Source organism: Anastrepha ludens, chromosome X, assembly GCF_028408465.1.
Source record: "Anastrepha ludens isolate Willacy chromosome X, idAnaLude1.1, whole genome shotgun sequence".
NCBI classification, from domain to species: Eukaryota; Metazoa; Arthropoda; class Insecta; order Diptera; family Tephritidae; genus Anastrepha; species Anastrepha ludens.
Window position 1 is genome coordinate 73,192,104 of NC_071503.1, and position 25,624 is coordinate 73,217,727.

Consider the following 25,624-nt stretch of genomic DNA (forward strand, 5'->3'; position numbering starts at 1 on the left):
TTGTCACTTATTTTCTTTTTCACATATATAATATTAATTTTTATTTTTTCTTTTCACGACCTTTCATTTTGATCAATACTTATTTAACTTTATTATATTAAATTAAATGCAAAGTTTCTATTTTGTTACTTTCACTACCACTAAATTCTTTTCATACGATAAATGCATGTGTAAACGACCGAAAATTACGCATATTATTTTTATTTTACCTTTGATGTGTGACTTGAAACTTTGTGCAAACGTGGTTTCAATCCAGCTGATTATGGATGTAAATTCGGCAGCTGCCTCCATTGGCCTCAAATTCTCTCACCGCTTCTTCATAATCCTTCTTGGCTTTTAGCTGCCTTTGCTTCCCATTCCGACTTGTCCTTCATTGAACGCCATAAATCTCCACCTTTTTTTTGGCCACTCCGGTTGCTTTAATGCCTGGATGTTCGCGTTTAACCTGATCGCGTGCATTGTTGAGCCACAACATATATGCGGCAAGAGGACGTTTTGGTTTGCCAGACATTTAAACTTTTTTTTCTTGCGTTCGCGAGTTTATATGTAAAATATAACTGAAATTGCAAAATTTCGTCTTAAAATTGTAAAACGACCACAAAACAAACACTTTTTAAAGTCACAATTTTCACTCACGTCAGCGTCACACGCCGTCTACACATGTGAAAAGGAAATAGTGACGGCCATTAAGGAAATTAGGGATTAAGAAACAAAAATACCCTACAGGAATGATATAAATGGGTTCTACATTCCAGGGATAGTTTGCGTAAAGTAACGCAAACTATTCGTTTTTTCTAACATCATGCACTTATGTATGCAAATGCTACGAAAAATTATATCTATATATATACATATAATTTGTCTTTTTTTTCTTCTTTTGCTTATCATTTTGTTCTTATTATAGCCAAAATAAGAACAAAAGGAAAAAAAATATATCACGCACACCACAGCAGGACACCTTGTGCTTGGTTACGATCCACACATAGCCAAGACACGATCCTCCTATGCGGCGAATATTGCAATGTCCATTAGTATGTACCCACCCCCTGGCGGTGAACATACATATTAAAATGACATTAATATGTGATTGTACCCAATTAGGTACATTTTTTGTTTTGGGTGGCAGGGTGTCTCATAGGGCTATGAAAATTCCTCATCGCCAAATAACAAAAAAAAACTACTAAAATGCCTAGTGCATATATGCATAGTGCATAACAAAATATATATATTATTTTCCTTTGTAGTCTCCTTCGCTGTGATCAGCACTGCACTGACCAGCCAAATGCACCACTACCAATTATAAAGCCGTGTATACACTACACATTTTCAGTTAAAGAAAAAAAAAAAATTTTAAATTCAAAATCCTTTTGTTTGTAAAAAACAAAACAAAGGACTGAGTCTAGAGCGGAAACTAGGCCTTTTCGCCTAGACAAGCAGAGCGGAAACTAGGCCTTTTCGCCTAAACAAGCAGAGCGGAAACAAGGTCTTTCCGCCGCAATGAAGATAGGGGATTGGAGACGAGGCCTCTTCGACCCCAGCTGCAGCATGAACGGTGGCGTGCGCGTGTATCGGAAACCAGGCCTTTTCGACCACGTGCGCAAGCAACTATAATGCGTCAAGGACGGGCGACGATACACTGGCGACTAGGCCTCGCCAGGTATCACGGCCCTAATATGATTTGTTCATAACGAATCAATAAATTTTAATATAATAAATTTACTTTTGTGTGCAATAATAAATCCACGTACATAAAATTACATATCTTTGCAGCATTTCAGACGGCACCAGCAGCCTCCGATGTCTCACCAATACCGAACGTTGGCTGACACCTCCGTCCTAAAATAATCATTGCTTATCGCAAGGGGGCCGGCATGTTTAGGCCGCACCCTAATATTAAATATAAATTTTTAGCCACCCTAATGGGAACTGCGCCTAGCGTTCCGACTGTTGCTAACCACCGTTTCCAGTCGCTGCAACGTGAAGGCCGTTAACCCTGGCATTTCCCCGCCGAACAGTTAAAACGTTTACCGTGTTAAACGTTGTTCGGCGAGGTTACTTTCACTTTAACTTTAACTAAAACTTTCACTTCGATTGTACAATCAGGAGAAAAAGGACGTGTCAGCCAGCCAACAGGTAATATGTCATAAACTATTAATTATACATAATCTAATAATACATATATGTACAATAATACGTAGGCAACGTATTGCATCTACGTATATTTCTATGCACATAACCATATGTATATCTATATATATCTGCTGCAATAAACATTGACGAATATATACTGACACTGTGTCTTTCATTTTTATAAAATATTTCATCGGAGCGACCGTGGAGGCCCACATTTCAAACCGCCCATCGCGTCGCATTCCGAGCGAATACAACATCAACAGAGGGAATAAAACCCAATCCGACAAAAATTGATGTTATAAAAAACTTTCCGATCCCTCGAACTCAGAAGCAAATTAAAAGCTTCATTGGCCTCGTTAGGTATTACCGAAAACTCATTAAGGGTGTTTCCAAATGAACCAACCCCCTAACGGAATGCCTCAAGAAGGGTAAAAACATAGACTTTAAAGAGCATGAACGCTTTTGAAACATGTTAATCTATCTTAACTAACGACCCCATTCTACGGTATCCTGATTTTGCAAAACCCTTTATCCTAACCACGGTCGCAAGCAACTTTACGCAGAGAACGTAAATTGATAGAGAAGGCTCAGGAACGAATGAGCAGGTTAAATGTCAAATGCTAACTAAACGCGGGTAAGTAATTTTTATTATTTCACCACGGCCTTGGAAAAGTTAACAGAAGAGAGTTAACATAACGGAGCGTAGTCAACAGAATTAAATATAGCGTTTGTATTGAAATTTAAAATGCCATGATTTGGTGTTAGGCAAAATGTATGTATGTATATTCATGTACTACAAAGTGTTGAATAGACATAACATCTACCATCCATATTCATGTGGGCAGGAAAAAGTCTTGACCTGCCTCAAAACACAGCCCATATGTATCTACATATAAAAAATTCAAAAGCAAATAGACAAACATATGCAAACATATTCCTAACATATGCAAAAAAACTCATCTAAACGGTATTCGTTTACATATACATATGTATGTATGTATGCATATATGAATCCATTTGTTGGGACAATGTGCATATGTACGTAAATGTTTCTATTCTAAGCAAAACAGTGCTTATTCGTATATACATATAACCACATATAAGCGCACATACTTACCTTATGCCTCTAAATGCGTAAACTAAAATTCTTAGCCTACAGACTACAAGAACAAAACGCATTCATAGGCACAGCTGTAGCGGCCATGATTATTTACCCGCGACGACGTTGAACAGTTTCAAATATTAAAAAGCACAACAAAAACAAATTCATTGATAAGTTCGAGCTCATATTTCTACAAGCAAAGTACTTTCATTCATAAAACGAGCCGCCCATATGCCAATTTTCTCGACCATTCGAATATAGTCAATATTGGAATATTTCGCATTGAATTATTTGCCAATATTTGGTAAATATTGAATTTTTGTCATGTCGAATGGTCGCGGCTCCGTACATATGTATGCACAATATATGTATGTATATAAATATGTCTTCTAAATGCTCGACAACCGCAGCTGCTGTGTGTCAAGTGCGCGCATGAGCATACAGTAACTTGCAGGAAAGAACATAAGTAGCTTATAAAAAATGTGTGTCGGACATTTCAATACTAGGAGTAAATTTCGAAACAATTATTTTATGTTCTCTGATAGGTAAATAGTTAATTAGTATATTAATTTACGTATGTAGTTCTTCAATTGATATATCTGCAAGGTTAGAAACTTACTCTGACATCAGAGTATTTGAAGGTTACTGCACATATTAGAAGGTTACTGTGCATACGAGTACAATTCTGTGCCTATGAATGTGCGCTGGATTTCTTGAAAAGTTTTAGGGAATCGTAATATTTGTTTTGCTGTGGCAAGTGCATATATAAGGTCCGCCATATAACTTTACGGAATTAAAAATGCTATAAAAAAGAAACTACTCAATATTTTTCCAAACCGGTTTTTTTTTATTTTGAAGTACAATCCTTCCGGTTAATGATGGAACACAACTTCATTCATATGGCTGCCTCGGCTAGCCATGTACCATCCCATACGATCGGTCCAATTTTTCAACACATTTTCGATTGTATGCGGCTGTATTTCAGCTATGACATCGCGTATATTGGTCTTCAGTGCATCAATTGTTGCTGGTTTGTAGGCATAACACTGGTCTTTGACGGCACCCCAAAGATAATAATCCAACGACGTCAAATCGCAGCTCCATTGACGGTTACGGCCACTCCTCGCTCATTAACGCACATACGCTTCATTCGGTGCTTTTCTTCTTCCCATTTCCGTACGTAATTTTCGTACACATTCTGCAACATTACCATGATTTTCAAAGTAATGTCGTAATATTTCCCAGCGTTCTTTGAGCGTATACACAACCATTTTCGTTCAGCGGAAGAATAAAACTAATTTTCTGTCAAATCAGATGACAGCTAAGTGTTACCAGTCTTCAAATAATACCTAATTCAAATCCGTAACGATAGATGGCGGGCCCTGTACATACATACACACAGCATAGTATATATATGCGCATATGAATATAAATTCACATATTTGTATTTGCATATGCCATCTTCCTGTGTGCTTGAATCATTTATGAAGATTATTAATTTGATATGCTTGAAGAATTTAAAGCAAAACCAATGTATCACCATCATCCTTACTGAATTCATAATTAGTGACAAATTGTGAATAATAGCAGTTGTTTTAAGATTTTTATTATTAATTTATTATTATATAATATACTAGCAACCCGCCCAGCTTCGCACGGGTCACTCACTGAAAAAATGATTAAAATCGATCCAGTAGTTTTGGCTTATTCATTATTGCCCGTGGCCCGCACGCGTTAAATTTGGAGTAAAACAATTCCCCTTTCTTTATAGCACGAAGATTTCCTGCTATCTTTGGGATATCTAAATTCATACCCTACATTTTTGCATATTAACTTTTTGCATTTTTACATATGTATTTATTTTATTTTTACAACAATTACTATATTACAGAATGTCTTTATATACAACGTTCATAGCCTTCTTGTCATTAGACAATACAAACATGTTTTCTCTAGAGGTTACTCTTGAAAGAGCGACATACAGTTGGCCATGTGAAAAACAGTCAACACTCAAATCTAAACCTGCAACGTTGAAGGTTTGACCCTGAGATTTATTAATGGTCATTGCAAAAGATGTCTTTACCGGAAATTGTAAGCGTTTAAATTGGAATGGTAGATCCGATGGTATCAGAGGGATTCGGGGAATCAATACATCTTCTCCGGTACCACATCCTGTGAGTATTGTGCACTCTATTATGAAAGTTTTCAGTGATTTTACCAGCAAACGCGTGCCATTGCAAAGTTTAGGTGGACTTAGGTTTCTTAATAAAATAACAGGACAACCTATTTTCAGCTCCATTTTGTGAGGAGGGAGTCCAGACGGTTTCAAAGAATTTAGAAATTCTGTAGGAAAATGAACAGCTTCTTCCAAATCGAGAACAGTATCGACCGAGTAGTATAGTATATTTTCGTCGGCGCATCAATCTTTGAAATAATCAAGTTATTTACTTTATCTACTTGTTCGTTAGTTGGTGACAGAATAGCTCTTTCTTTAAACCAAGATATTGTCTTATATTGTAACTTATGTTATCAATGTCTGGATAGACATTGTTGACTAACTCTTGGATGTTGTCTATCAAAACACAAAGGTTTTCTAGGTTAATCCTTCCCTCACTTTGTGTTAATTCTCCATTGCCAACTTTTAGCAGCATCTCTGGAAATAGCCTGTTCTCACGTGACGATGACGAAATCCTCATATTAGTTTTAAGCTCTAATTTATTGACATACGACTAAAGGTGGGATCTTTTCAGCGAAGCATTTATTTCGTCAGCACGTGTTCCTCGAGTCACAACTGGTAGGATTTGACGGAAATCTCCTGAGAACAGAATTGTACATCCACCCATAGGTGCATTTTTGTTGCGCAAATCGCGCATTGTCCTAGCCAGTGCTTCCAAAGACGTCTTGTTTGACATGGTAGCTTCGTCCCAGGCTATTAATGAGCAGTCACGCATCAATTCTCCTGTATTGCTCTGTCTAGAAACACTACAGACGCTGTTATCATCATCGGTGGCGATTTTCAGCGGGTGCTTCATTGTAGAGTGTGTGGTTCGGCCTCTTTCCAAACGAGTAGCGGCAATGCCGGATGACGCAACAGCTAACGCAATTTTTCCGGTAGATCTCAATTACTAATTACTGTTGTAATATCTTGAAAAATATTGTTTTTAATTATATGCTGTAAAGAGCCATATACATAGATCTATATGAAAACAACAATGTATTTAAGGTATTTAATTGGATAAGGATTAATGTTGTACCCATTTGTTGAAATCGCTTCGAAAATAAGCTATTAGTTGTCGTAAAAAGTAAATGACAAAAAATGTTATTGTAAGGAATTGATAGCAAACTAAACGCGCTCCGAATCAATAAAAACTATTCAAAAACTGTATTTTTTTTATTTCGCTGTAAAATTGTATGTACATATAATTACATGGAATTCAGTACATACATAGATACATATGTACATATGTCCGAAATGAAATAATGCGAGCGATTCGTAAATACATACATACATACGTCACCATACGATGTAATTCAACATTAATGAGGTGTGGTGAGATTATCGCTTAACGCCTGTTGCTTCATTCGGTTGACAGCGAACACACACACAAACAGCTTTTTTTGGAAAAAGAGCTACTTTTGTTTAAACAATTTTGGTTAAATAACAAATAAATCAATTTTTTTTTTGATGCAGAACGAAAGTAAATATTTCAAAGTTAAACTTCAAGAAAGTTTCATTTTAATTGGTTGATTCGTTTATGATTTATGGCCGTGAAAACAAGAAAATTATGTTTTTTTGCCACATTTTGACCGATTGCCACGCCCCCTTTATATATTTCTTCACATTATATAGATATAAACCTTCCTCTTCAATCAATCTATCTTTAAAAAAAAACCGCATCAAAATCCGTTGCGTAGTTTTAAAGATTTAAGCGTATAAGGGGACAGGGACAGAAAAAGCGACTTTGTTTTATAATATGTAGTGATGAACGAAAAAATGTATGGTAATATTTTTTTATTTTATTTTATTATTTTTATGAGATACTAAAAATAATTTATATAATAAAAGAAAATGTTTAAGCACGAATTGCGAAATTGTCTCTTTATTCAAAAACGATTTCTCACACGACTTCGATAAGTTAATGCGATTTACCTGATTTTTAAAACACTACTCTCAATCCATCGTGATTAAGTGAAAATTGTAGTGGTTTAAAAATCTAGGCTCAGGTGCTACCTGAAAAAGAAGGTAAATGGAAAACCTGAAAGATAGAGAAAAACCTGAAAAATAAAATAAAATTAACAAGGAAAAGCCCCTTTGAAAAGTTTATATTTTGTAACCAATGTGGGTTCAAAATGGCGTTGGCAAATAAAAAGTTATTTCTATCGATATGGAAATTTGGTATTACAATTTTGACAAATGTTCCCAAACTGCACAAGCATGCACCAAACATTCATTAAATTGTTCGGATAATGGAAATTCCGCTTGCCTACCAATGAACGCACCTTCTCAACGTTACGGATGATCAGCCATGACTGAAGATAGACTATATGTAGCCTGTGTCTTGTTTTCGTCAATTAATTCACCCGAGAACAAGTTTTCCAAAATTTTTATTTCAAATCAATATATAAAAAAATAGTTTAATTAAGTAATCACTTTGATAATCAAATTTCTAAAAACTGGAATTATTGAATTATTAGTGTGCTTATAAGTGATAATAACCCGGTGAGAGATCGGAACTGGATTTTGGCTCCATTTCCTCGCTCGATTCTAGAATAGGCACCGGTCAGTCCTTAGTTCAACGATTAATGCCTACTTTAGAGAGGTATTGTTAGGGAATTCCAAGTAGGCACCGACCGTGGATTCACTACCAGGGGATATTTAAAAAAAAGAGCTATACATTTTTTGAATCCACGTTGAAAAACGGTAAAACAAACGGAAGTTATTGGCATACGTTTTTTCATTTTTACCCACCCACTCAAAAGTTGTGGTGGTAGTGCTGTATAGCCATAAAGTTAGCACAACCAGGGGTTATTTAACAAAAACCAAAGAGCTGTAATTTTTTTTATTCCACAGGAAAAAAAACCGTAAAAAACGGAAATTGAATAGCTATATTTGATTTTGAGTTTTAAAAGTGGTAGTTCTGCCCGTCCTAACGTATGGCGCAGAAGCTTGGACGATGGCAACATCCGATGAAGCGACGCTTGGAGTGTTCGAGAGAAAGATTCTGCGTAAGATTTTTGGACCTTTGCACGTTGGCAACGGCGAATATCGCAGACGATGGAACGATGAGCTGTATGAGCTTTACGACGACATAGACATAGCGCAGAGAATAAAGATCCAGCGGCTTCGTTGGCTGGGTCATGTCGTCCGAATGGATACAAACGCTCCGGCTTTGAAAGTATTCGATGCGGTACCAGCTGGTGGTAGTAGAGGAAGAGGAAGGCCTCCTCTGCGTTGGAAAGATCAGGTGGAGAAGGACTTGGCTTCACTTGGTGTGTCCAATTGGCGCCGGTTAGCACGAGAAAGAAACGACTGGCGCGCTTTGTTAAACTCGGCCAAAATCGCGTAAGCGGTTATCGCGCCAATTAAGAAGAAGAAGTTCTAACCTGACGGACATCTCATTAGCGTTATCGTAATTATTATAGAGAGAACCAACGCAGTATATACTGTAGCAATTTTGTCTAGATTCACACCAGTTTACTTAAGTTAAGCCTTGACACGCAAAAACCTGCCCGGTATTTACGAAGAACATCCTACTTTGGTCAAATATTTCAAGACCCTATTTAGGAAATTCAACTCAGGAAGCATCTATCTAGTGCCAGTGAAACGCAATCGAGATAAAGTTTGCCTGACTTGAAACTGGCTGTAGATTGGATTAGCACAAAAAAGATATCCAGCATTGGTAAAAAATAGCAAGTAAAGTTCATGATATTTTATTTTATCTTTTTTGTTTGAACATAACACAGTACAACGTGCAAACTTCGTCGCTACTATTTAAAAAAATGCAAAACTCTTAATGTTTACTTTTGTGAAAAATGTAACACTTGTTTGTTTTGGTCCAACTTGAGTTCTATTGAATTTGAAATTTCTTGAAAACAAGTGTGTGAAATATCTTGAAACTCACTATTGAAAAACGGTTTCTATGTTAAACTTCGGTGGCATTGGCTGAAGTTGGTTGAAATATGTAAACTACTTTTTTCTGCAGTACATTTTTCATTAACATATTCAAATCAGAAAGTGAACGTAAGTATCATTTCGATTTTCTGTTGGGGTTTTTGAAACAATTATCTTTTTCAGCTATTATGGACATAAGGAATTATTTCGGCGGAAAACGTCCCCATTTAGAAGAGACTTCCCACGTGCCTTCTACCTCTTCATTTAAAAATACTATAGATGCTCAGGCTAGCAATCTGAATCTCAATCAACATTAATAATATCAATAAATGAGATAAACGATTTACCTAAAAGGGGAGAACCTATCAAGCAAACAGTTTTGATGCAGTACTCTAAAAGTAATAACCGTTCTTTTCTATCATCATGGTTCAACGAATGTAAATGGTTGATGTATTCGGTGACAAAAGACGCTGCTTTTTGTTGTGCATGTATGCAGTTTAAACCATCAGGTTTGAAAGATGTGGAATTTACTTCGAGGGGCTTTAGAAACTGGAAAAATTCGAAAGATGCTAAAAGAGGTTTTCCATGAAAGCACAAAAACGCATGTTGAAGCTATGATTTTGTGGGAGGAAAAAAAACTCGGCAAAATACAAACACAGAAATTTCAACTCTTGTCAATGACGAAACACTTGGTAAACATATTACATAAAATGTATTATTCAAGTCGTTCAATTCCTGGCGACAATGAACTTCCCTTTCGCGGATCTTACGACGTTGATGGTAAAGCTGAACGTGGTTTGTTCATACAACTTTTCGAGTTCACGTTAAAAAAGAATAGTTTTTTAGTTAAATGCAACGAAACTATTCTCAAAAACGCTAAATACACGTCTCCAGAAATACAAAATGAAGTAATTGAAATCATGGCTAAATCAGTTAGAGAATCAGTAGTTTTTGATGTGAAAAATGCTGATGATCCGTGGTTTACGCTAATGGTAGACGGAACCAAAGACAAAACCAACCGAGAGAATATAGCTATCGCTCTCAGATACGTGAAGAAAGGAAAAGCTCGAGAATCATTAATCGATATTATTACAACTAAGGGATTCACCGAAACTAAAACATTCACCGAAAAAACAATTGAAGCATTCAGTGAGAATAGTATCGATTTGTCGTATCTTCTGAGCCAATGCTATGATGGAGCTAATGTGATGAGTGGTAAAAGAGGAGGTGTTTCTGGTCTCCTGGAACAACACCCATCGTCTCCATCGCGTTGTTGTAAAAGCAGTGTTTGACAATGATTCGCTGAGGAACTTTTTCGATATGTGTGTGATGTTACATGATTTTTTTCACCATCCCAAAATTTCTTCTTTATATGAAGGAAAAACCATAGTGAGATTTCTACCGCAACGATGGTCCGGTCACTTTGCAATTACACAGGATGTGCCATCTAATTACTCTGAAATAAATCGAGTACTTGATGAAGTAGTTACCCAGTCTAAATTGTTCAATGGAGAAGATAGAGCAAAAAGTACTGGAATCAAAACAGTCATAAAAACGGAAGAATTTCGATTTTGTTTAATTTTTGCTAAAAAGTTTCTGAGGATTTTACATCCAGCGGACGCTGCAATGCAGTTACGAACAGCGAGCTTGAAAAACGGACTAGACGACATAGAGTCAGTTCTCAAACAACTTCAAATAATGAGATCAAGCCGGAAGGAATTTGAGTTAACTTTGGAAGATGCGTATAAGCTCATACCCATGACTGAACCCATGAACGAAACAATGTTTACACGAAAAATTTAAACAACTGAGCATCCAAGCTGCATAACTGAGATCAGATTACCTTCATACTCTGTGAATCGCGCAACTGATGGGAACCTACAAGAGTCAAATAAGAAGCTGAAAAGAATTTACAATGAATGCCTTGATCTTATAATAAACGAAATCAAGCGACGCTTCTCAGAGAATCAAGAGCTGGTTACTGCGATTTGGAGCATTAGCGAATTCAAAACGGATGATTTGAACAGCTTTAAAGAACTAGGTAATTCGAAACATTTACCATCAACACAAAATTTGTTCCTTCCATTTTACTAGCACTTATAAATTTACATTTTTACCGCTTTGAAAGTTCCCAGCGAAGAAGAATTGACAGTCGTGAAAAACTTTTTCAAGAATCGAAAGGAACAGGCCGACGATGGAACAGAAGTGGAGGTACTTTTCAGATTTCGTGAAGCTTTCTGTGATACGTTTGAGCTGATGACAGCTTTTGAGACATTTGGGTGCAGTACTGCAACTTGCGAATCAACGTTTTCGGCATTGACCGCAATTAATAGGCCGCAACGCCTTTCCATGACCTATGCTCGCATGGCTGATCTCGTGTACTTAGCTTTTGAAAGGCATCGCACACGTGCAATTAATATCGATATGATTGTCCGAAAATTTAATAATAAGAAAAATCATAAACTGCCATTGTACTAAGTATTTATTCTTAACAATATTTTTTGTATGTTTCCTTTAAGCATTCACTGAAAATTGAATTTTCTTATTTATTTTAATTATAACTGCTTAATTTATTATTTATTACACAAATAATTTTAACCAATTATTCATTTAAGTATGTGTTTTTGCAAACTTTTAATCCTGCCCGTCCTTCGATAGGTCTGGCTACGGGCCTGCCTGTCAGTGCTTGACACTTGCACGTTGCAAGCCAAGGCCCAATTCTTACGGGTCTCTTCGTCCCTAGGAAACACAAAAAGTATAGCTTTATCCTTAGGGACGCAGCTCTCGATACAGCAGCTCCTTTTTTCTTTTTTTCGGTCCACTTGTTCGGTGGAACATCATCATAACCTAATAAACGTGTTTATTTTTATTTTTACAAAATTTAAATTGAGGTATATTCAGTATAATCATATACATATATAAAACTAGAAACCGCACCCTCCGGAGATTTATTAGTTTTCAAGTAATTTATTGTTAAAATTGTATAATTTAGTGAAAGGATATTGTTGTTTTGAATACAAGTATAAAAACCAGTAAAAATACGTTTGTGACCATATATTTTATGAATTGAAGTGAAATTTAGAACAAAATATTTGTATTTTATTGTGCCAATGTATACGTGTATTATAATGTGTGTTAATATTGAAAGTTATAAAAGTTGTTCATGAACGACTCCCTAACATCTCAACCAAGTTTCATTAAATAAATCATTATACTTGGCCTAAAATTGTCCATGTGGCATTATACTAAATCCAATCCTTTAAATTCAAAAGTTTTTTATAAATAAAGTGATTAATAATTTCAAAATGTTTACTCCACCGCACACGTGCACTCACAATTGCCAAACCAAACCAAAGTTCAATTGGTTACATGCAATCATAAGAGCTTTTCAATATTTGGCGCAATTTTCGTATATGTACATATACATATATAAACATACATTAAACCAATCAAAATCAAATCTAATGCAATCATACATTTTTTCCAATATTTGGCGCAATTTTCATATAAACCTAATATACATATGTCCTTTGCTAATATATGTATATAAACTTGTAAGGATATGTCCTTTGCTAATATGTGTATATAAACTTGCAAACATACAACTACGCGTAATTTTCATAAAAAAACCAAAAAGAACAAATCTGTAAACATGCATACAAATCATATGGACATATCAAATGAACAAATCTATTCTGTACGCAAGTAAATGTAAGCTAATGTAAACTACATTTTTTCACACTTGCGTATCACTCTCTCCCTCTCATTTCTCTCCGGCAGCCATATTAATTAATTTCCTACTGTTAACTTGTAGTGAAGTGGGTGGAAGTCGGAATCGACTTCGAGCACCATCCCAGGGGGGGTGAGCGGGAACCCTCTTTACGTAGGTAGACGGTCGCTTGCTTTTTTTTTGGGTTTTTCCCCAAGCTTTCCGGGGGTTTCTGGGACTTCTTCTCAGGGGTCCCTTGCTAGGCCTAAACGGCAGCCAGGACAGAGCAGGAAAGCCTTCTCTGACCAACGCATAGCCGCTAAAATCCTGCAACGCTACGGCGGCCAAAATGCTTCGCAGGTACCTGAGAAGTATTTAAGGACGCTTGAGTGGGCCAGGATGGTACTTAGCGGGGCAGAGAAAGGCCGAGTGGAAAGGGTGGGTGCGGTAGCACCGCCAGTAGAATCGGCAGTGAAGCGGCAACGCTCTCAAGAGGAGGAAATTCTCCGGCCGAAGAAACCGAGGACTGGGGGCGGTCCGCCGAAATCTTTTAGCGAAGTCGCTAAGCAGGCGGGATCCATCACTCTGGGGGTGGTCGACAACAGCAGGGAAGATGGCGCCATTTCCAGGGACGAGTGGAAAGTAGTGGCATCGGCCATCTCTGCGGTGTTTATGAAGGTGGTAAGGGAAAACCCTGGACCTCGACCGTGCTGTGAGAGTGCCGGGTGGCACCACGGCACCTTTAAGCGAATTGTGTGTGCCGATGAGCGGTCGGCCACAATGTATAGGGCGGCAGTAGCTCTGGTGGGGGAGGTCTGGAAGGGAGCCAAGCTGGAAGCTGTGGACAAAAAGGACCTACCTCTTCGTCCGCGCGCCCGGGTCTGGCTTCCCTCAGAGCCCTCTGCTCCAGAGGATATGGAGGAAATCCTCCGTTACTGGAAGGTAGTCAAGGTGGAGAAGTCCGAAGGACATTTTCGGCAAGCGCTGATTCTGCTAAATGCAGAGTCCCTCGGGCCTCTCGCTGAAACTAAAGGGATCATCACCTATGGCTTCGAGAAGGTAGTCATGAAGGTTTACCAGACCGATGCCAGAGGTGATGTCTCTGCAACTCCGGTTATGCTGGGAGGGGATAGGCCCACGGTAGAGGAAGCTCCCGTGGAGATGGACGTGGAATCTGTCATGTCGGATGGGGGCAGTGCTGACGACGTCCGCTCTCTAGCGGGGTCAGTCTTCAGTATCGGGCAACTGTTCGACAGGGCGGAGGAGGAGGGGCTTCTGGCCTCGGATAGTGAGGAGGCTGACCTTAGGATGTTGGAGAAGATTATTGAAGATGAAGATTCTTCAAATAAATCTCCAGCACTCTAAGGCAGCTTCCGCTAACTTACTAATCCACCTTGAGCAAGGTGGAGTTGACGTAGTCCTGATCCAGGAGCCGTGGCTGAGCAGTAGCGGTATCTCTGGAATTAGGACGAACAACTATTTACTGATGGTTCACAGTGGTGCAGGTAAACCAAGATCCTGCATACTCATCAGAAAAGAACTAAAAGCATTCATTTTGCCTAATTTCAGCAATGAGGACATTGTCTCTATAAGCCTAGAGAGCACCACTGGGAGACTCTGGCTGATCTCAGCCTATATGGCACACGATGACGAGGTGGAGCCACCTCCGTTACTGCTAAGGGAGGCCCTAGCTGAGGCGAGGCGGAGAAAAATCGACGTCATTATCGGAACCGATGCAAATTCCCATCACACTTGCTGGGGAAGTTCGGATATCAACTCAAGAGGTGAGTCACTTTTTGATTTTATTTTAAGCGAAGACTTGGTTATTTGCAATAGAGGTAAGGACCCAACCTTCATTACGGCGGTTAGGGAAGAGGTGCTTGACCTCACCTTAGCCTCTTCTACACTTAGGTATCGAATATCTGATTAGAGGGTGCTCTGCGCTCATTCCTTTTCGGATCACAGATACATCCAGTTTTCTTTGAATGAAACCAAACCCACTAGATCCTCCTACAGGAACCTTAGGAGCACGGACTGGGACCTATACTGCAGAAACCTGCAGGCTTTCCTTCCGGAAGCACCGCAAGAAAACGCGGATCTCTCGGAAGAATCTATAGATGTATTGGTGGAGACATTCACCGCTGAGTGCAACAGAGCTCTCGAGAGCGCTTGTCCACTAAGATCGCCCCCCAAAAAGGAAAAACCGCCTTGGTGGACAACCGAGCTCACGGAAATCAGGGCTTCTTGTAGGCGGCTCTTTAATAGAGCCAGAAGACTTAAGTCTCCCTCGGGATGGGAACTGTACAAAGTAGGACTGGGAATTTACAAGTCCGAAATCAGGAAAGCGAAGCGAGACTCATGGCGGAGATTCTGCGAAAGCGTGGAAGGCTGTCATGAGTCCGCGAGATTCAGACGTATTCTCTCGAGGAATTCCACGCCTATGGGGTACCTGAAAGACAGCTCGGGGTGCTGGACCATGAGCAGCGAGGAGTCACTCCGGTTACTCCTTGACGCCCATTTTCCGACAAATCCGGGCTCGCTTAATATCGGCTGGGATAGGGCGCATAGCACTCCACGCACCCACCACCGATGGCTGAATAAGCGACGCCTGGCTTGGGCGATTGACTCTTTTAAGCCCTTCAAGTCACCTGGGCCCGATGGCATTATACCGGCTCAACTGCAGAAATCTGCTGAGGTATCTTGTCATTGGCTTCTTCCGATCTACGCGAGCTGCATAGATAGGGGCTACATACCCAGATCATGGAGGGCTGTGAGAGTAACTTTCATACCCAAGGCAGGAAAGATTTCACACGTATCCCCTAAGGATTTCAGACCAATCAGTCTCTCCTCGTTCCTGATAAAAACCCTGGAGTGGCTGATTGATCTGCACATAAGGAGTGAAATTCCTCGGGGGCGTTTATCGTACGCTCAACATGCTTACTGTAAAGGCAGATCGGTAGAGTCTGCTTTGCATACAATTGTTAAGGATATCGAGGTGTCCCTCCACCAGAAGGAGTTCACTGTGGGTGCCTTCCTCGACATTGAGGGGGCTTTTAATAATGTCCTCCCGGAGGCAATCACCAGGTCGCTAGGTAAACTAGGAGTCGGAACCGAACTCATAAGGCTTATCCACACGATGCTTACCGATAGAACGATCGTGGCAGAATGGGGTGACACCTCTCTCCGCCGGCAAGTGAACCGAGGCACTCCGCAAGGCGGTGTTCTCTCGCCACTACTCTGGGTTGCCGTACTTAACGGTCTGCTGGAGGAGCTGGAGGGGAGGGGATGTAAGGTGATTGCATACGCGGATGACGTGGCACTTATTGTCAGAGGCAAGTTTCTAGATACTCTGATGGAACTGATGCAGGGTTATCTGAATCTAGTTATAAATTGGACCGCAAATTGCGGCCTATCGATAAATCCTCTGAAGACGGAGCTCGTCTTATTTACGAGGAAATACAAAATACCAAGAGTGTTTCTCCCCTCAATATTGGGCGCTCCGTTGGAGCTCTCTGACAAGGTGAAGTACCTGGGACTCATCCTTGACAGAGGTCTTACATGGAAGCCAAACATTGAGGAAAGAATCAGAAAGGCAACAGTCGCCTTGTATGGTTGCAGGGGCGCTATCGGCAAAAGATGGGGCCTCTCGCCTAAAGTCACTTTTTGGCTTTATAATACGATTATAAAACCAATCTTGCTATACGGAGTCCTTGTCTGGTGGAACTCGCTAGAAAGGATGATATCAGTTAAGAAGCTGGAGAGGGTACAAAGGTCTGCCCTCATTGGAATCAGTGGGGCTCTCCGTACCACTCCTACTCTAGCACTTAACGCTATGCTGAATGTGGCGCCCGTGGACATTGTAGGAAAAACTACCGCTGCACGCGCCGCAATCAGATTAAGGTGTTCGGGCCATAGGCTAGACTTAAGTTACGGACACTCTAGCATTCTTAAAAACTTTGAGTTCATCCCTACGGTGCTGGACCACTGTACACCCACGCTAGGTCCGAGCGGACCTTTTTCTACTCACATTCCCTCAAGGGATGAGTGGGCGGGGTGCAACATTCGGCGGCAAGGCATGGCAAACATGTTCACGGATGGCTCGAAGTTGGACGGAAGGGTTGGTGGGGGAGTATTCTGTAAGGAGCCTCCCATCAAACTTAAATTTAGGCTCCCGGACCACTGTAGTGTTTTCCAAGCGGAGGTATCCGCAATTAAGGAAGCGGTGGACTGGTTGCTTAATTCGGTAATTACCGTTAAGGAAGTAAATATTTACTCCGATAGCCAATCGGCAATTAGGGCCTTGAGCTCGCTGTTTGTGCGTTCGAGACTAGTCGGGGAATGTCTGGCTTCTCTCTCGACTGCATCCGAATACTTCATCATCAGGCTCATTTGGGTTCCCGGTCACAGCGGCATAGAGGGAAACCGCTGGGCTGATGAGCTGGCTAGACAGGGAACTTTGGAGACGGTTTCGTCGCGTAATGAGGGAATTGGGGTTCCCCTGAGAACCTGTGGTCTGCTCCTGGAAAGATGGGCGTCGAGTCAATTCAGCGAGCGCTGGGCTAGTGCGCAAACGTGCAAGGTCGCGAGATCCTTCTGGCCACGGGTAGATCGGGGACGCTCAAGGGAACTCCTAAGGCTAACAAAGCCCCAGCTCTCAAATTTGGTGGGCATCCTTACCGGACATTGTCCGTTAGGTGTTCACGCTGTAAGACTTGGGATTACCTCAAGTCCGTTCTGCAGAAACTGTCTGGAGGACGAGGTGGAATCATCTCAACACCTTCTTCTCAGCTGCCCTGCTCTCGTCTGGCAAAGACTTAGAAATCTGGGCTGCCACTTTTTCGCTACGCCTGCGGATATAGCCGGCGTAAGTATCATAAATTTGGTGAAGTTCATTAGTAGCTTGATACGGCTAACTACGAACGTAAATCAGCCCCCGTCGGCGCCGTCGTAAAATGTATGGTCATCATCGTATCTAATCCCAAGGCTCCTTCTTCCCTCCCATCTCCTCTCTCCTCTCCCATGTATGGCACCACAACGGACGAATTTCTTAACATTTGTCCAAGTGAGCCCTTCAGCTAGGGCAGCCATTTAACCTAACCTAACCTTGTAGTGAAGTAATTTCTTACCCGTATTTTGTTAGAGCCCAAAATGAGGAACGGGCCGGGACTGCGCCTTCTCTATGAATTTACGTTCTCTGCTTTACGTTAGGAGCTGTACTATCTCAAGGCCGCATAGGAAACGATAAACCTACATGCTACGCTAGTCGAACCTTCTCGAAATCTGAATGTAATGATTCAACAATAGAAAAAGAGCTATTGGCGATAGTATGGGCGACAAAATATTTCCGCCCTTACCTGTTTGGACGTAGGTTCTTTATTGTGACTGATCATAGACCACTCACGTGGATAATGAGTTTAAATGAGCCTAATTCAAAACTGGTCAGGTGGCGCCTCAAACTGCAAAAATTCGACTACGAGATAGTATACAAGAGAGGAAAATTAAATACAAATGCTGATGCCCTAAGTCGAATAAAAATAAATACACCTAAATTATCAGAAATAAACGTAAACGATGTTGCTTCAAATAAGGGTATGTCTGGTACCACAGTGCATTCAGCAGAAGAAAATTTAAATGACGGCATATATATCTCAGAGAAACCTCTAAACGACTTTGATAACAATAAATATTTTTAGAAAATTTCTCAATCCAAATAAGTTGTCCGCTATATTTGCTGACGATGACACTTTTCGCATTATTTAGTCAGTTTATTCAAAGTATTTTTTCAAATAATAAGATGTTTCGTTTAACACAATGTAAAAACAAGAGGAACTAATAAAAACAACTTAAAAGACAATTTTATTCCCCTTTTATGAAAAAAATAACACAGATAGTCAACAACTACGACAAATGCCAAACCCTTAAATACGACAGAAATCCCCAAAAACCCTTGTTTGAAAAACCGGAAGCCCCCTTAAAGCTTTAGATATCTTAGATAGAGACATCTGCAGTATAAACCAACAACAATTGCTAACAGTCATTGGCAAATATCTCTAAAACAATTCATTAATCTTTACGGTATTCCAAGGAAAATAGTTGCTGACCAAGGCTCGGAGTTCACAGCCAATATTTTCAAAGAATTCTGTAGGTAATTCCAAATTCACTTGCATATTACCTCATTTCAACAGAGCACGAGCAACGCTTCTGTAGAAAGCCTGCATTCCACCCTAACGGAAATATACAGAATTGTATTACTAGCAAATAGAATCACCTCAGCAAAGACCATGACGACATACTTACGTAAACGCTGGTCACTTACAACAACTCAATACACAGGACTACGAAATTAACCCCATTCGATCTATTTTTCGGTAGAACCTTTAAATTTAATAATACTGTCACTTTCAACAGCGAACATGAATACCTTACAAAACTTAACGAATTCCAAAACATTTTATACCCACAAATCAGAAAAACTGGAAAATGCAACTAGCAACAGGATAAAAAAACTGAATGAAACCCGCTCAAACCCGGAAAATTTAGAAAATCAAACCATTTATCGAAAAGAAGCAAAACGTAATAAAATTACACCCAGTTTTACAAAATATAAAGTGAAGAAAAGCAAGAGAGTAAATATAATTACAGAACGTAACAACAAATTTCACAAGTTAAAATTAAAAAAGATACCCACAAAAACAAATCCAACCAATTAAACCTTTTCTTTATCCATACAGACAATACAAGTACGGACACTTACATCACATAAACGACATAAACTTGGACTCATCAATGGACTAGGCACAGCCGTGAAATTCATTACGGGGAATATGGACGCATTTTCCATAAATAAACAAATTCAAGACATTAAAGCTAATACAACGCATATCGAGACCATACTGAATAACCAGAACCAAATAAATTCAATCATGCAGGAAAGATTGCAAAACGTCACTATCCATATAAACAAGGAACAAGATAAAATAGAAACATACATTAACAAATTCGAACTTCAGTATATCAGCCAAATTAATTATAATACAGACCTTTTAAACAATCACCTGGAAAGCATTGCGGAATCAATTGTCCTAGCAAAACTAAATATGATATCGAAGTTCATACTAAGCACTACAGAGCTAGATCAAATATATAATTATATGGAAAATCAATCAATAAAAATTAGCTCTAAAGAGCAAATATACGTACCACTTGGACTACAAGCATATTATAACAATTCAAATAGTTATTATATTTAATGTACAGATACCAAATGTATCATATACTTCCACTCTCTTTAAATAACACAAAAAATATAAAAATAAAATTATAATTAACATACAATAAAAACCATTAAAACCAATTTTTTAACGAATCTTGTCCAAGAGTCGAAAACACCTACTATTGCAAAAAATCACCATATACTGAATATACAACTAACTCCGCCTGCATTGCACAAATAATAAACAACAAAAATGCTCTGTGCGACCTAGAAGATGTTGGCAATATAAACCTAATCATTAAACCTGAACCAAACTACATTCTCTTCATCAATACATACAAGACTACCGTAACAACTAGCTGCAACAACGGCACTTACGAAGTTAAGGCTACAGCTCTCCTCTACTACAACAACTGTTCAATCAATGTCAACGGCGAAATCTACAAAGCCAACCCCATGTTTTACAGAGACGATTTTTTTTCTACTACACATAAGCTATTCCGAAGTAAACGCAAAAACCATAACAAAAAAACTGAGTCTCGACAAACTTAGAAGCTATCAAATAGAAAGCCACGAAACAACATCAAACGAAAACAATATTATAATTCTAATAACCTGTTCATTGAGCATCATTTTTACCGCCGCCCTTGTTTACATCGCAAGGAAAAGAACTAAACTCCAATACATGCCAGTTCTTCCACTAAACGTTCCAGCCCATACGTTTTCCTTGTGGCCTTCACTTTTAAATAAAGAAACTAAAAGTATTAAGATATTGGTTTATTATTAAAATACAGATTGCCAAATTAACAAAAAACTTCTAAAAAGCTAATTAAGCAATACTAACATTTTTAAGAAATTGATTTATTATTAAAATACAGAATAAGCAATTATGTAATTAATTAATAAGTTGCCTTTAAACATTTTTAATAATAAAAATCAGTTGTAATTCAGTGGTGAAAGAACCAAGAATCTGTTTTTTTTTCTATCTTTCGAGAGTTAGAATCATAACTCATGCTCTTTGGCGATTAAAGGGTAATCTTTTATAAACTTTCTATAGTAACCAGTTTAACCGAGAAATTACTTAATTAGTTTTTTAGTTTTAGGGATTGGGAAGTTTTTGACACATTATATTTTTTTGGGTTTGCCTTTGTACCATTGGTTGTCACTATGTGGCCAAGGAATTCAGTTTCCCTTTTTAAAATTTCTGATTTATCTAATTGCACCTTAAGATTAGCTTCTTTTAAGCGGTTAAAAATTAGTTTAATGGACTCAATGTACTCTTGCAGAGAAGTTGAGAAAATAATAATGTCGTCCAAATAAACGAGACAAATTTTATTTATAAATTCCTTAAGGATATTATTCATGAGTCTTCGGAATGTCGCTGATGCTGTCTTCAGACCAAACGACATTCGCAAGAATTCATAGCGCCCTCCTTCGAAACTGAAGACGGTCTTGTGAATATCGTGTTCTTCGATTTCAATCTGATGAAGTCCCTTCGCTAAATCGAGGGTGGTAAAGTATTGTCCCGTATTTCATCGATATTTGGAAACGAATATTTATCATTTATCGTTACCTCATTCAGTTTTCGATAGTCTATTACAAGTCTCCATTTAGCCTTTCCACTGGCGTCAGCCTTCTTTTCTACGATCCAGATGGGTGCTGAATATGGGGAATTGCTGTGACTTATAATTTTATTTTCAAGCATTTCCTGAATTTGTTTTTCTATTTCTTTTTTATGAATATAGGATATCTGTATAATTTGATAATGATTGGAATGCTGATGTAAAACTTAGTTTAGTGTTTTCCTGATAAAAAATATATGAATATTGTTTTAATACTGGCAAAAGTCTATTTTTTTCCTCAACGTCAAGGTGTTGAATCCTAATCTGTTCTTTCAATGATTTTAAATCTAATTTTTTATTATTAATGAGGTCTCTGTCTAGAGTTACATGTTCTTCTGTCTTGGCGCCATCTTTGCTTTTGACAAAACGAGGTAATGTACGTTCTCCAAATGTTATTCGCATTATTTATGTTTGTTTTTAATGGCCTTAATAAATCATTACCTATTAATTCGTCTAGAAGTCATGAAATTTTGTTACGTAAAATTCGATTACGTTAAGTCCTTTTCTAAATTCTTCAAAAGTTGTAATCTTTCCTTTTTAACTAAGGCAGATTTTACGTATTTATGTAAATAGGATCTATTTTCTGGATCTTTTTTGCATGGCAAATACCGGGATTTAAAATTGAATTAATTGCGCCTGTATCTATTATTAATTTTATATCTCCTAGTTTTCTTTTACTTTTATATGTATATGGAAGTTTTCCGAGGCGGTATAACGAAAATTTTCATTTTTGGTTATTTCGTGTTGCTCGGGTAGGCGGAATCGATTAGATTGGTTATACCTTTCGTTTTAGGGGGTGAAATTTTGTCTATTATTGTTGAAATTAGAATTAGATTGTGAATTATGGTTAAACTGTTGTACGGAGTTGCGCGAATTAAAATTCCGTTGTTGAAAAGTTTGTCTGTATGAATTATTTTGTATTATTTATTTTTATTTATTTATTTATTAGAAATATAATTATAAATAACTATATTACATTACGAAAGGCACTAATAGCTAGGACTATCGGCCTGAAATAATACCAATAGATTTTGACGTGATAACGTCTTATAATTCGATTTAGCCGGCTGCACGCACGAAAAAATGTGTCGTTACCTTGCTCATTAGTGTTACCTTGCTCATTAGTGTTGCCTTGCTCATTTGTCGTTACCTTGCTCATTGCCGTTACCTTGAATGAACTGCAAGCGAAAGCGCAGAACGAACAAAGCAAACGAACGGCAACGTTCGACATCTTGCCCTCTCCTACTTAAGTGAGCTAGTCCAGTCAAAAGAAGATTTAACTTAGTAATTTTAGGAGTATGCGAGTTTATGGTTTTATTATGTAAAGCCCATCACTGTGAACTTAAGTTTGAGTTTTCGGGGTCGGGGGTTGTGTCCCGCGGCCGCCATCTTGGAAATAAGGGTGCAACTGGTTTTTTGCGATTATCTCGTGAATTTCGAAAGCTATGAAAATTTTGTAAAATACTTTTTTGTAGATAATAATATTATATAATAATATTATCTACAACTTTCATTCAAAACTTTTTATTGTAAAATTAATCATAAAGAAGTTATAAACAAAATTACGCGAAAAATTAAGGGATGCATTTTTTTCAAGCGTAATAACTTTTTTTTTATTGATTTTATGGAAAATATACATCAGAGCTTTTTTATAGAGCATTCTTTTGTAAACATTTTTGTCCATAAGTTTTTTTCGCTATCTTTATTTAGTCTTATGATTTTGAGCTGCTAAGCGGAGCAACCATTACATTAGCGAAGCCCGTACATGATTACACAGGCCGACAAAATTTAACCAACATTCAGACCCAGAAACCAGACCATATATTTCCGAAGGTTTATGATGCGCTGAATCCAAATTGCTCTATCAGCTCTGGTTTTCGAGATATCCTAACCTAAAAGTGCAAAAAACACCTCTTTTGCCCATATTTGAGGTTATGTAGCCTTGCAGATGTTTTCTTTCACCAAAATTAAAGGATGGTATCTTTAAATACAAGCCTTCTTTTTTCAAATGGCGTTGAGTTTGCTCAAATATCATTTTTTTTCGCTGAGATATCGCATTTTGAAATTTTCATGTTTCTAAGTTTTCCTACACCTGAAAATCGATTGAGATGGCATAGACATGATATAGTCGATTACTAATTTTCTTGAATTGAGTATTATTTTTCTTAAAATTTTGCCTCACACCATAAGTGTGCTATGAAGGAAAAAATGTATGGTAATATTTACCACATACCTTATAAGATATGTTGTATACTAATATATGTATATAAACATGCATATACATATACAATTTCGCGCAATTTTCAAAAAGAACAAATCTATATGTAAAGATGCATACAAGTCATATGGACATATCAAATATACGAATCTATTCCGTACGCAAGCAAATGTAAGCTAATTTGCTTGAACTGCAAGCGAGAGCGCGGAACGAACGACAAAGAGCACAATCGGCCCCCGCATTCGGTAACGATCGACATCTGGCTCTGTCCTACTTGAGTGAGCATATATATGAATGTATATGCGCATATGTAGGTATATAAATTCACATACTTGTATTTGCATATGCCTTCTTCCTGTGTGCATGGTAATGAACCATTGATGAACCGATGATAGAAAAAGTAGGAAATGAAAGGGAGTGTTTCGAGTGTAAAGTGTCTTGAAGAAGGCAAATCGATGATGGTGCCTCTTAGGGTGCGTGCATGTCAGAGATGCGATAAGCGATAAGAGCGTCGATAAGAGCGAAGCGTAGAAAATTAATGCATGTATTTTAATAGAAGTGTGCATGTCGGAGCAGCGCGCTAACTCACTCTTCGCTCGCTATCATCGATAAGAGCGTAGAAATTGTAGGCTAGTAATTTCTTCGCTATTATCGATGATGGACACACAAGATTTTATAAGTACAGTATCTTTAAAACCTGCAATTTGGGATCAAAAAGATCCAAATCACCACAACAGGTTCATTTTGGATAAATTGTGGCAAAGTATTGCAGCTGATACATGAACTGGTTAATAAATCAATACCTATTTATATTGAATGTAACACTGAAAACACCACGGCTAGATGTGATGACAATGCACAAAACAATGAATATCCGATTTAGATTCATAATATTCTAAATGTTTAAAATATTTCTTTTTTTTTTGTTATTTACCAATGAATATGTTAATTTTTCTCCAATAAAATTATTCGTACGTATTTACCTTATTGTAAGCATCAATCGCTCCTCTTGCAAGATTGGTCTGTTGTGGCAGTTTTGCCAATTATGCTGCAGTCGATCCGAAATTTGAGACAGAATATAATCAAATGTATCGCTTGTCATTCTCATATATTCGAAAAACTTTTTTGGATCCTGTCTCAAACTATTATAGAGATGGTGAAATTCTCCGAGTTCTAGTCTTGCTTGGTTTATAGGATGCGCCGAAAACTGACGTTTTTCCCTTACAGTATTATGTAGATGATAATATGCAGCAGTAGGCGTCAACAACAACATATTTTCTTCCTCTGAATCACTCATTATTATAAATATTATAGCTCTTCACTTTTCAAAACTTAAATTGCAAATGCAACTAACGCTCTTATCGCAGCTCTGTTATATACACCACACAAAACTAAAGCTCGACGCTATGCTTTTGTCGCTGCTCTTATCGACGCTCTTATCGCTTATCACATCTCTGACATGCACGCACCCTTAGTGTTGTTGATTTATTAACGTCTGATGCACAATCGAAATTG

The 25,624-nt window shown here is 38.2% G+C and overlaps 1 protein-coding gene and 1 pseudogene across 1 annotated transcript in view; one reads left to right on the forward strand and one right to left on the reverse strand.

Moving 5' to 3' along the window:
* Positions 1 to 21,133, forward strand: part of LOC128870420 (uncharacterized) — a 109,473-nt gene extending 88,340 nt beyond the window's left edge. The window contains exon 4 of the mRNA XM_054113036.1: positions 19,788 to 21,133. Coding sequence (XP_053969011.1) covers positions 19,788 to 20,306 — 519 coding nt within the window. The 3' untranslated portion in view covers positions 20,307 to 21,133. The remainder of the gene's footprint in view (positions 1 to 19,787) is intronic.
* Positions 185 to 646, reverse strand: LOC128870421 (high mobility group protein D-like; annotated as a pseudogene).
* Positions 21,134 to 25,624: the final 4,491 nt, after the last annotated feature.